This window comes from Tursiops truncatus, chromosome 2 (assembly GCF_011762595.2).
Source record: "Tursiops truncatus isolate mTurTru1 chromosome 2, mTurTru1.mat.Y, whole genome shotgun sequence".
NCBI lineage: Eukaryota > Metazoa > Chordata > Mammalia > Artiodactyla > Delphinidae > Tursiops > Tursiops truncatus.
In genome coordinates, this window is record NC_047035.1 from 158,683,351 (window position 1) to 158,697,073 (window position 13,723).

Here is a 13,723-nt window from a genome sequence, read left to right on the forward strand (position 1 = left end):
GGGGCTTCCTAACCAAGGTCTCAACTCAGCTTCAGCAGACTCACCAAGTGGAGGCAGAAATCCAGAAGTGCAGGACGGCAGGCATGAGCAGTGGTCCTGCCTGGGGGTAATTGTGGTGCTGCGTTTCTGGGCTGAGCGATCACATTGCAGCCTCTCATCCCTTTGGTCTGTGGTTCAGGGGTTGGGGATGGTTGAGGCTGGTGCCCTAGACTGTGGAGTCCGTGTACAGTGGCATGTCTTTGTGGGACAGAGGGGAAGTGTCGCTCGTGCATACATACTCCGCAAAGCTCCAGTCGCATCGCTGGGGCTGTAGGTTTTTGTCACGGACCTTTTAATCACAGTTTAGAGTAAAGCATTGATTGAAAGGCTCTGTGTGTGTGTGTGTGGTTTTCGCTTGTCACATTGTGCCTGTCTGTTTCCTACGTGATGTTGGACTTTTGATTAATAATACATATATTTTTAAACTTAGATCCCCGACCCCCAGACTATGGAATTCATCAAAGGAGTCACTCCTGGGGGAGTCTCTCATTTACAATTCGTTAACGCAGCTCTTCCTGAGTCAATGTGTTACACGTACTGATTGTCAAGCTAAATTGTGTACAGATTAAAACACCTTGTTGTTGAATCCTGTTTCTACCCCTCGCTCACTTTTGGAGAGATGTATGTTAGGAGGTTGACAGTGGCAAGGAGACGGGGGCAGGGCACCCGTAGGTGAGGACCTGCTGCCTCTCAGATCTCAAGCCCCGGAGCTGGAAGTTGAGACAGATTTGAGGTTGAGGCTCCAGGTACAGTGCAGGGAAAGGACTCCAGCTCTTTACCTTTCTTAGCTTAGCCAGGAGGAAAAGTGGCTGCGCCTTCAGTGTGCCCATGGCATTTAGAGTTCTCTCCTAAGCTGTGGGTTTTTTTTTTTGGTATCAGACAATATACACTTAATTTTTAAAATGCTGATGAAGCAGAGAATTAATCTTGCTTATATAACATTTAAAGTTTTTCAGTGGCAAGCTTGAGATTCTCCTTCTGTTGTGAGTTTGTTTTTATTAGTTACAGCTTGTATTACTACTATTATAAAACACCACTGGCCCCAATATATTCTTTTGCTGTTGTTTTGCTTACTCGACCAGTAAAACTGTAGCTTTATTTAAATGAGTTTTTAATGAACCATGAGAGCAAGTAAGGCTCAGAGAATGACTAAGGATTTAGTGTTGCCTCTGTCGTTAAAGTGAGTTCAGTCATTAGAAAGCTTAAAAATTGATTTGATAGTTTTTTTGGGCCCATGTCTACACAATAATTCATTATTACATCATTACCTTTGATTCTGAGGTTCATAGGGCTTCTTTCCCAGTTTTACCGTCATCTCTTTGAGGGGAAGCTGCATGTGCTCATGGGAAAATCTCAACAAATGTTACCTCCTCCAATTTGGTGTCAACCCATATATGTGTGATTAGCCAATTTCAGGTTCATTTTGTTCTGTCTTACTGTGCAGTCTTGCTTTTTATTAACACTTCAGCAATAGTGTAATGTAGTTGTAACCTCATGGGTGGGTACAAAGGGAACAGTGGTCCTTGGTAACGGGGATGGGAGGGGGAAGGGTTTGCATTATGTCTCACGAGTGGGTCAGCCAGCTGATGGCTACAGCATTTGCATGTGTTCATTGTGGTTTGCGGTTGATAACACTCAAGGCTATTAGTTGAGCATAACTCTTAAATTGGGAATCTAATTAGTCTGGAGGCTCAGTGGGTGACACAGTGTGTCACCCTAAGGGACAGCAGAATTAAATCCTAGCTCTGAAATATAAGCTGGGGAGTGTCATAGGTGACTAGATTTCACTGTGATTTCCAGATGAAGCACAATATCTTTATTAAGCATCTCTGTCCATGAAATATTACCTTCTTAAAGGATGCTGTTAGCTCTTGTGGGACAGTAACCTTTGATCATCCACAGGTAGAAGCTTGTGATGGTGTTGGTCTCCTTGGTTGTTCAGGTAGGGAATGTCTTACCCCCTCCTACATGGTATATTGTTTGAAATGACACTGTTAAATATTTATCTCGTTAGGTTCCCCTCTTGTGAGTAGGTAACATACTGCACTAATCTATATAACCGTGCTAGTGTCTCTTAGTTTTCCTTTTCTTTTTTCTTTTGGCTGTGCCACACAGCTTGTGGATTCTTAGTTCCCCGACCAGGGGACCGAACCTGGGCCCCGGCAATGAAAGCGCCAAGTGCTAACCACTGGACCATCAGGGAATTCCCTACCATGTTTTTAAAGGTGTATCCTTGAGTCAAAGGGCAAAAAAAAAAAAAAAAAGGTAAAGGTATCGATATGTGTGATCCTAACTATAGAAACTCCTAGATTGACCTATGGGAAGAAAAAGTCGTTTTTGGAATAGTGATAGTTTAGAACCGTATGTTACGGAACAGCCTTACTTCCGTCATAAAATACATGTATCTCCAACTACTTGATTTTTATTGTTAGTTTTTTGGAATGTTATACTGTGATAGAGCTCTCACATTTTTACTGCATTTTCTCTCTGTTGCATTTATTCTTTACAGGCAAATCTGCCTATGAAACCTCCCTGCCATCGTTCAAAGATGTGTTGTTTTACGTGATGCCATTGTTATCTTGGGGGTTCAGAAGCATCATCATCATAGTCTTGTGTTAGGAAGAATATTGAAAAATGTGGCAAACGCGGAGAGTTCCCTACCAGAAGCAAAATCAAGTGCATGTTGTCTTTTGTGTTTCTTGCCGATTTTGCTTTGATACCGCAGACGAAGTGATTCAGTGGAGTCCGGCTTACTCATTGAGGCCAATCTTGTTCCTTAGGTGAAGAAAGGGTCTTAAAGGCACCTTCAAGTTCAGTGTCATTTTTAGTTATTTTTCCACATACTTTGGACCTTCTCCAGGGCCGGAAACATGATGCCTTTCTAAAGAGTTACACGTCTTTATTTCAGAGTCAAACAATTTGATATATTAATGTTGAGTGTGTAAAAGATGTTCATGAGACCCATAATAATCAACTTTTTCTGGATGTGCGCAGCCCTTACATGAAGAAATCAACAGAGACAGACAGATGACTCAAGGGCTATGGCAGTAAAATGGCTTTGGAGGGCGTGTGGCGTCTGGGCCTAGAGTCTTGGCGACCTCACTTAGGCAACGACTTGACTTACGTCCCCTGCCATTTCCTGTATGAAGACAGAATCTGCAACATCTTTTGATTCTTTTAAAAAGTTCTTCTGATCAAGACTGAGTGATGATATCTTTAGCATGGTTACCCTCAGATATGTTCAGAAACTTTTAGGTAGTGGTATCAAAATTATGTTAACTTGGTAAGGTGGGGTGTTAGCTTTAGTTAATCAAGAATGAATAGAATTTGATTCCAAGACTTGTAGGTGCTCATAGCCTGGAGTTTCCCAGAAGGCTTTGCTGTCGACATGTTAGATGCTCCGGGGCAGTGAGGTTGGGAGAAAATAAGATCTCTGAAGTTGGATGGATTTGACTTCCAATTTCGGATTCATTCTATACTTATAGCTAAGCTCTAGTCATATTACTTTTTCTGAGTCTCAGTTTTCTTTTCAGTGAAATGAGATGTAAAATGCTGCTCTGTGTTTGTGTGAGGGGTTGAGGGGAGGATGGAGGGCACCTGCAGAAGAACTTCACTCTGTGCTTATTGTGATGTTGACTTTTTCTAGCAAGCCTCTTCCTTTCCTTTTCCTGTTGTTTTCCCCTCTTATTATTGGTGTATCGAAGAACTTTGCCTCAATCTGTAGTTACTCTTGAAACTGATCCTCAATTTTCTGTAAGTATATATTTATCAGCCACCACGCTATCACTTAATAATAGCTAACAGTAAGCATGCGCTTGTGTTCTGAAAGTCGACACGCCTTCTCTCTGATTTGTCACAAGTCCAGGAGGAGAGGTCCTGGCACTAGATTAGTTTCCTATTGCTGCCATAACAAATTACCACAAACTAGTGGTTTAAGACATCACACATTTATTAACTTGTAGTTCTGTAGGGTAGAAGTCTGACATGGGTAACGTCAAGGTGGAGCAGAGCTGCATTCTTTCCTGGAGGCCCTAGGGGAGAATTCATTCTCTTGCTTTCCAGAGGCCCCCGCGTTCCTTGGCTCAAGGCTCCCTGGCTTCATCCTCAAAGCCAGAAGTGTCATCTCTCTCTAACCATTGTTATATCTCCCTCTGACCACAGCTGGGAAAGGGTCTCCACTTATCCAGACTCCTGTGATTAGCTGAGGCGCACTGGATAATCCTGGACAGTCTCCCCGTTTTAAGGTCCTTGATCTGAATCGCATCTTCAGGTCCCTTTTGCCATGGAAGGGCAACGTCCACAGTTTCTGGGGATTTGGGTGTGGACAGTCATGGGCATTATTCTGCCTACCACAGTCACTATCCTGTTTCCAGATGAGGACAAGTAAGGCTTAGCGATGGCCAAGAGGCCAGTGGATTAGGCCAACATCCATCTAAGAAGTAAGGTCAGAGCTGGTTTTGAATGTAGTTCTCTTTGTGAATTCTGTGCTCTTAGCCACTTGGCTACACATAGTTCTGGGCTTTTAGCTCTGATTTTTATCCATGAAAGAGGCCACCCTCGATCCAAGTGGTTTATATATGCATTTACGTGTGATGCTTACGAAATGGGTTTTCTGTTGGAGGGTTCTGATGTCTCAGGCAGCTGAAATGACTTGTTCTGAGGGAGGTGGCAATGTGTGGCCAAGTTTGGAGTTTTATTTATAGGCGGGTCATCGTGGGTGTTATCCTAAATTCTGCCTGTCTTTTCTCGTGGAGACTGGATAGGTGAATGGATCAGAAGAGCGATGAAGTAATAACTATTGAAAGTTAAAGTGAACTTTCAAAAACAATCTACTCCATGGACAGCAGTGAAGATTCCATCTGTTAAAATATGGATTTGAGTCACGTTTCACAAATTTAAAAGCAAGACATTTCCTTTATTTTTTGAAGGAGATGATAGAGATTTTTAATATGTGATGTTTTTGTGAAGGTCTCATTTTCTTTTGCTGTGCTACTGTGTATTCTTGTAGAGTAGATTTTCTAAAATCATATATCCTTCCCAGTTTAACACAAAATTACTTTATGTCTGCACCTGGCACTTAAATCTGGGTTTAAATGAAAGCTGTAGAATTGTATGTTATTGGCATATTGCAAACCACCAACTGTGATTCTGCCACTGAAATTCAGACAGATTTGTTCGTGGCACAGTCCAGATTTCATAATTCTTGTGTTTTCTAAAAATGCTGAAGATAATTATTGAAACTAATATATGTGTATAAGTTCTTCCATCATGTGTGGCATTTAAGGCTCGTTCTTTGTAATTTTCAATCTCCATTTTCAGTTTGCAGAAAGGACTTGATTCTTGAGAGAACACATCATGGTGAAAAGTGAATAACAAAACTTGAATTTCATTTGCTTCCAATTAAGCGGCAAAATGTCAGAACTTAATATCTTCAAACTGCATATGAAGCCACGCACCTTGTGAGAAGTCTGATGACATTAAAATCAAGTATAGAAATTCAAAATCCTGATGAAGAGCTTGAAATGAATATTGTTAGCTTATCAGGGTTACCAAGGTACCCTGACTTCTAGTTTTATTTCCCAAATTGAAAAATTTAAATTGGATGTTACTAGAGGGATGAGCAAATTAGTGCAGGATCATCAAACTATGGCCCGTGGGTCAAGTTTGGTCCACTGTCTGCTTTGTAAATAAAGTTTTATTTAAACATAGTCACCCTTATTTATTCATGTATTGTGTATGGCTGTTTTCGTGCTACAATGCAGAGTAGAATAGTTGTGACACAGACTGTTTGAATTGCGCAGCTCCAAAAATATTTACTATCTGGACCTTTTAAGAAAAATGCTTGCTGACCCCTGATCTGTAGAATCAGGGGTTACTGTCTGTGTTACTAATATGTGGAGATGCTTATCAGATAAACAGTCTGATTATATATATGTATATATACATACATACATATACCTACAACACACGCACATATATACTGTATATGGAAACTTTAGTGTATATATACAAACACCTTTCCATTTTTTATAACTGCTAAGGATTTCTTTTCCCACTGATGTTGCTTATTATAAGGTTGAGTGGCCCAACTATTCATCTGACTTTAATTTCTTCTTACCACTTAACCTTCCTTCAGATTGTTTAATCAGCTAATTATATAAGATGCCACAGCAGGATTCTGAGCTTCCTGTTTGTCGCATGTCTCTACGACCTTATGGTGGTTTTCTTTTTTGTCTTATGAATTGATTGATGTCAATAGCATTTGTTCAAAATGACAAACTGTAATTATAAATACTTTCCATATTCTGTGAATACACCTTTTGGTCTGTTAACTGATCGGAGTATTGGCGTTGAAAAGGCTTGGATTGGCGGCAGAAGGTGTGGTTCTTTTCGTGTGCAGTCCCGACCCTTCTTTTCTTGGAAGGCTGAGCTTACTTCGCCAGGCATGGGATTGGAGTGTGAATGACCAAGGTGTTCTGTGCCTTAGAACTTTATTACTGTTTGAGATTTTAAAGAAGTGCTGCCACTGTTTAGTTATAAGAAGAAATAGGTTGAATTTTAATTTTTATGGTACTTTGTTATGCTGTATTATGAAAATTTTCAATTTTGAAATAGTTTCATATTTCAGAAAAGTTACAAAAATAGTACAGAGTGCTTCCATATACCCTTCATCTATCCCTAATGTTCACGTCCAGCATAATCATAGTGTAGTTATCAAAGTTAGGAAACGAATAACATTGAGTCCATCCTGCTAACTAATCATCTGAATTTTGCCTCTTTCCCACTAATGAGGCCTTTTGAGGCCTTTTGCGTAGCCCAGGAGCCAGGCAAGGGGCTCACGCTGAGTGCAGTTCATATTTCTCCTCAGTCTCCTCCAAGGTACACAATTTCATCAGCCTTTTACTTTCCTGACCGTGGTATTTTTAAAGAGTAGTAGTTACAGAATGCTCCTCAATTTGGATTTGTCTGACGTTTCCTCACCAAAGTTATGCATCTGGGGCAAGAGTACCACGGAAGTAACGTTGTATATTTCTCAGTGCATCTTTCAGAGGGTACGTGATGTTGATGAAGCGAAGTGACAGCACTTGGTGAAGTGCTGTCTGCCAAGTTTCTGCCCGCAGACGCTACTTTCTCTTTTTAATTGAAAAGCATCTTACGGGGAGATATTCTGAGATATGCCCATATCTCACCATACTCTCACCCATTAACGTTAGCGTCCATTAGTAGATCTTGCCTGAGACAGTTCTCACTGTGGAGGTTGCCTAGTGATAATTTCTCTTTTAGTGATTTTTTCCATATTTATTAATTGGGATGCTCCAGGAAGGAAAAGCTGTCCATTCTCCACCATTTGTTTATTTATTTCTTCGATTATTTACTTATATCATTATGAACTCACAGATGTTTAGTTTATCTTGGGTTATAATCTAATGCTCTCATTATTTGATCGTTTACAAGTGTCCCAAATGGTTTTGGCCCTTGGGAGCTCCTTAAGGCTGGCCCTAATTCCCTTTGATGTGCTTCCTTTGATGTGTTCTTTAGTATCACAAGGTGTTCCAGGCTCATCACATATTTTCTCTGTCCCCAACCCTGGAATTAACTATTTTTCTAAGGAGTTCTAGTTCATTTATTGGAGAATAGTATTAGAAACCATGATCTGGCCACTTGTGTTCATTGGTTCTTGGACCAGCAATTTGACATTGAAGCAATGTCATTGCTTCTAGGATCTCTCACTGGACAGAGCTAGGACACATGTATTCACATCCATCCATACCCGTCGGCCTACCTACTTATAAAACCACAAGTTCATATTGATGCCTCTAATTCTAATCTAATACTACAGTATATTTCCTTGCTTGTAACTTCTGTTTCTGGCGGTGAGAACTTTGGCTCTCATTAGCCAAAATATTTTTTCTTTCTCCTTCATTCCTGCTGTGTGTGTGTGTGTGTGTGTGTGTGTGTGTGTGTGTGGAGTATGAATTTCTAAACCATGCGCTTGTAAGGGACAGCTTTACTAACTAGAATACAATATTTCTGTGAAGGTTCTTTTTGCCTTTAGCCTTACGTTAAACAGTGAAAAAAAAAAGTTTCGTAAAGTGACTTAGTTCTTTTCTTCCCCACCCTTTTCGTGTGGTCCTGTTTTTCATTTGTAACATAGCTGGGTTTATTTGTTTGTGCTCCATTTTAGATTCCCGACCCCCAGACCCCACCTTGCCTCCTGGTCGATTTCAATTATTTATTTCTCTTTTAGGTATTTGAATCATTATGATGGTTCTAAGAGTCAGAGTTACAGAAAAATATATTCAGAAAAGTGTTACCGCCCCATTATCTCCACTATTGTTCCCATTCTCTCTTTCTTTCAACCCTGTTCCTACTAACTCCCTGTAGCCTACCCGTCTCATTAGTTTCTTGTATCCTTTCTGTGTTTCTTATGCACAAATGAGCATTGCACAGTTTTTAATATACCCTTCTTCCCATATGAAGGGTCCCTTATACCTTTTGCTGGATAAACTATATATCATGTATATGCATTATATATAGGTATATATGCACTTTCTTTTCCGCTTGATATATCATTTACAAAAAGATTTAAATCCACTCCATCCCCTTAAGCATTCTGTGATATAAAACCGTTTTATTTTTATTTTCACCCAGAGAATTTTGCATATGAAGTGTATGACTTAGAAATATAAAAATAAAGCATCAAAACTCAGGGCAAGACTATTTCTTTGAAGTTTCTTTTCCTAAAACATAACATTCCTGGGTGTGTACATATCCATATTTTTCCTCTGTAGATTTACATCAAAGGTGGTGTAAGTTGTTGGTTGTCATTTTAAATGCCTTTGTTTATAATTGCAAATTTACCTGTCATTTCTAGCTGGTAGCAGTGTTTGATGAGCAGGACCCGCATCACGGAGGTGACGGCACCAGTGCCAGCTCCACAGGCACCCAGAGTCCGGAGATGTTTGGCAGTGAGCTCGGCACCAACAGTGTTTCAGCCTTCCAGCCTTACCAAGCAACGAGTGAGATCGAGGTCACCCCTTCAGTCCTCCGTGCCAGTGAGTGCATATTTCGTCTTCAGTTACGGGGATGCCGACTGTGTTATCCAGCCATGCTCTTGTGAATGGAATTCATTGTCTGTTTATATCAAAAACTGATTAAGTTTAGAACCTGGGCAAGTGTCTTTTGCAAGAGAGGGGGGCAAGATTCTTTATGTTTTCATAGATTGGCCTTACTTTACTTTGGGCTGGTAGACTTTTAATTGCTCACCAAAGGTAAATAAGGATAATAGTTAAACTTATACTACCTGCATTTTTCTTTCCATGTGTTTTGTATGAACGCTAGAACAGATAGAAATAATCAACATCCTTCCACTGAAACCAAACACGGTGTGTTGGATTGACCATCAAGTTGGTTATAACAGTTACTTGAACTTTATCTGGAGAACAGGGGCTGAAGGGACCTCAAGGATTGTTATCTTCAGGGATCTGGAAGAGTTGCTATTAGGTGCCCTCTCAGGAAACGAAAAGATTGGTCTTAGTGAGTGTATAGTAGGGATCCTAGGGTCCCTAGTGCCCAAGTTCCAGGACACTAGCTGGAAGAATTCTGCAGCCATTCCTGCCAAGCTTACAGTGAAGAGCTTCTGCTAAACATTCTGTTTAGCATTTGTAATTGTATAATCTTATCATTGAACAGTTGTTAAGACTAAGAAGGCCTATTTCAAGAAATTTATAACTTAAAAATCATTTATCTTTCAGGCACATCTATCTAGAAACATTTCAGTTTTTCAAGTGGAAAATTTAGTCTTGTGTGATGTGGTCTTCAGTAGATCTTCACATAGAGATAGGTAATAATATATAAAATAATATATAGAATATAGTTAGATAATTTTTAGAATATATAGTTTATTCTTATAAAATGCATCATTGTCCCCACTTTTCACATTGGTAGCAGTCTGTAGCATTTTGGTAATTTGCTTCTAGATGTTCATAAACTATTTCTGCTTCCACTGTCCCTTGAGAATCTCTCTCTCTATATATATATATGCACACAGAGAGAGAGAGAGAGTGAGAGAGTGAGTGTGTGTGTATGTATGTATATATGTATGTGTATATATATATATATATATATATATATATACGTCAATTTAACAGTTAACAAATCTGACGATCTATCAGAAACCACAGGGAAAGTATGCCATATAGAGATGTAGAGGATTGAAAGGCACATTGCATGATGGGATATGTATGTGATGCCCAGGGGGTCGTGTATGGTTGCAGACCAATGTTAACCACTTTCTAAAATTGCTTTCTATCACCTGGACAAGGATAATCGTAGTGAGAGCTGGGCACAGTGGAAAATGTTTCCAAGGAAGTGTGGACATTAACAGCCACTGTAAGGTGTTTTAGCTGGACCTTTCCTTGTATCCAGGAGACGTAGGTTGTTTGTGCACATACATGAACAAATATATTTTAAACTGATTTTGTGGAAGTAACTTGATTACTACATGGATACACTACTTAAAAAATCTTACGTACGATTTACTTTGGGCAGTGTTTTTCAAAAGGTGAGGTGTATACCATGTATGGTATATGAAGTAACATGTAGGGGGTGTGCAGGTCATTTTCTTTTCTTTTATTGTATACTAGCTCATTAAGTCCATGCCTTAATGATTATCTTCTTGGCACAAGCTTGTGTTTAAGAAATGGATTGCCTAGTTTTGATTTAAAGAAGATTTTAATGAAACAAGAGTACAAGGATTCATAGGTGCCTGATGTTTGGAAAACAGCGTCTTTATGTGAGTAATTACACCTTAATGTATATAATGAAATACAGAGCTTTTTGCTGTGTTACTGTTGTGGTTTTTTTATTCAGGTGTTTTACAAAGCAAGGTGCACCTTTAATTTAGCTGCACCTTAAAAATGTGTTGGAGGAAAGGCCAGTCCTGTCTTTAGGTTAAGAAGAATTTCAATGGCTTGCTGCCCATCCATTTATATCTTTTTTTTTAATTTATTTTTTACTTTTTGGCCACGCTGTGTGGCACGTGGGCTCCTAGTTCCCCGACCAGGGCTCGAACCCAGGCCCCCTGCATTGGAAGTGTGGAGCCCTAACCACTGGACTGCCAGGGAAGTCCCCCATTTATATCTTTTGACTTCACTGACTCAACAAGATTTTTAAACCACCACCACCCATATTTGGCTGGCTCTGTGTGTTAAAATTTAAATGCTGTTTTCAACTCCAGACATCGCTTTTACCTTGTTTTAATTGAGAAAAGGAAGTTACACTTGAAGCATATGTGTTGTCTTGCAGTCATCAGTGGGAAGATATGCAAATATTCAGAGCAAGAAGCTCTGACTTTTATTTGCTAACGTTATTTAGATTTTATGGCCTTGGCAGGCACTGGGTAAATGCGTGTTAAACATTTACTAAATACAAGGTTTGGTGACTATGTGAAAGTTACCCAATACCTATGAGTCATTTTCTACAGTATTAATACCATTCATTCGGAAATAAAACAACAGTAGGTCTGTGCTGGCCAGGCCTCGTGCGAGGTGATCTGAGTTCAGAGTTGAGTTAATATGGCCTAGTCCTTGCCATCAAGGAGTTTATGTTCTTCCTCTTTTCTTTTTTTTTTTTGTGGTACGTGGCCCTCTCACTGCTGTGGCCTCTCCCGTTGCGGAGCACAGGCTCCAGACGTGCAGGCTCAGCGGCCATGGCTCACAGGCCCAGCCGCTCCGCGGCATGTGGGATCTTCCCAGACCGGGGCACGAACCCGTGTCCCCCACATCGGCAGGTGGACTTCCAACCATTGCGCCACCAGGGAGGCCCGAACCATGCTCTCTAAACCTCACGGTTCTGTGATAGATGTTTAACTGTATTTTTATTGTTCACAAATCCAGTTTTAGAGAGACCTACTGTGCCCAGGAGCACAATTTCTGGAGCAGATCATTGAGACCAAGTCTAGCATTTTTTTTCCCCCACTTGTGATCTTTTTATTTTTTAATTCTCAAAGGCTTTTTATAGAGATCAAACATTCTGGGGATAGCCTGGCTTTAGAATGATGGCAGGATTTCTTTTCATCCCAGAATACTGATTTAATATTTCCTTTGGAAGAGCCAGACTGAAGATTCGAGATTCCTTGGCAGGAAGAAGTCCTAGAAATAGAATTGCTGTAGAAATTTTGAGAAACAAAGTATCCGATTAGATTGTCTTTTAACCTTTCTGAGCTGTGTTAATTTTATAGTTAATTTTTATCCACGTCTGGCAAAACGTTGCTGAAAATGGTGCTCTTTAACTAATTGGTAAGATTTTACTAGCTCCCTAACTTTGAAAACTTAGAGATATCAAGAACTGCTGTACAGGGCTTCCCTGGTGGCGCAGTGGTTGAGAGTCCGCCTGCCGATGCAGGGGACATGGGTTCGTGCCCCGGTCCGGGAGGATCCCGCATGCCGCGGAGCGGCTGGGCCCGTGAGCCATGGCCGCTGAGCCTGCGCATCCGGAGCCTGTGCTCCGCAACGGGAGAGGCCACAACAGTGAGAGACCCGCGTACCACAAAAAAAAAAAAGAAAGAAAGAAAAAAAAGAACTGCTGTACAAGGCTTGTGTCAAAGTTAGGTGCCCCCGACCCCGCCGCCTCTTTCTCGAGCTCTAAATTTTTTTTCTTACTCAAGAATATACGGATTGGTTTTTTCTTGCTACGAGATCCAAGATCTTCGGTTTAGAGACCTATTCTCTTAACATTACCTGGTATTAGAATACTATTTTCCAGATTTTATTTAAACATATACTGAAAATAGAAATAATATTCCTATTGTATTTCCTTTTAACTTGTGAAGTGGAGCATGGCATACAAATGGCATTCTCAGTATTTCAAATAATTACCTTCTTACTGTGCAAGTTCTATTCAGCATATAAAACCCATCCAGTTTTGTTGTAGATGCAATCTGATTATTACATGTTGACAAGGTCATATATCTATTAATTGGATTGGAGATGGGATACAAAATTGCTGTAATTATTGTAATTTTCTAGCTAATTGCAGGGTTGGTGGTGAATATTTTACTTCTGCAAAATGAAAAACAGTATTCCATCAGAAGTTGTTTTACGGGGTTTCAGACATTCTGTTTCATATCTTTGGTGCTTTTTGCCCACAAAGTACCTCTTTTGTATCTTTTTTGTGTATCGATCCGCCTCTGAATGTCAGAGCGCTCATTGGCAGCGATCAGTGGAAGCAGCAAAGACAGAGAGCCTGGAGTACTCTCAGCTACCTCTTTGTTCTGGTTGCCACAGTACCTCTGTTGTTTATTTATAAATTGGAGTACTCTCCTTTCAGACTTACAGTCAAGGTTGGATGGGTCAGATCCCATTGGAAGAGGACTCCTCTGATCTGCTCTGCTCTCTTGTCACCTGTGCACTCAGAAATACTCCATGAAATGAGCGTTCTTCACTACATTCAGACTGTTTATGTGTTCTTTTTTGTGAATTAAGTGAATTAACTAATTAAGTGAATTATTGGTCAGCCCACTTCACATTGTAATACGGGGCTTGTGTTGCATGGTCTCTGTCTTTTGTATTTTTTGCTTTATTTAAGCTAAGCTAGCTTCTAAGAGCTGGAAGCCGAATTGACATTCTAAAAATAATGGTGTGTATACAAGGTGAGTGTGTTTGGAGGGTTGCAGGTGGGGGGG

General features: G+C 40.2%; 1 protein-coding gene across 21 annotated transcripts in view; it reads left to right on the plus strand.

Annotated features, from left to right (window-relative positions):
- Positions 1-13,723, plus strand: part of PARD3 (par-3 family cell polarity regulator) — a 676,268-nt gene that overhangs the window by 244,107 nt on the left and 418,438 nt on the right. For all 21 annotated transcript variants that reach the window (XM_033852393.2, XM_073801602.1, XM_033852392.2 and 18 more), the window contains exon 3: positions 8,915-9,095. In XM_033852393.2, coding sequence (XP_033708284.1) covers positions 8,915-9,095 — 181 coding nt within the window. The remainder of the gene's footprint in view (positions 1-8,914; positions 9,096-13,723) is intronic.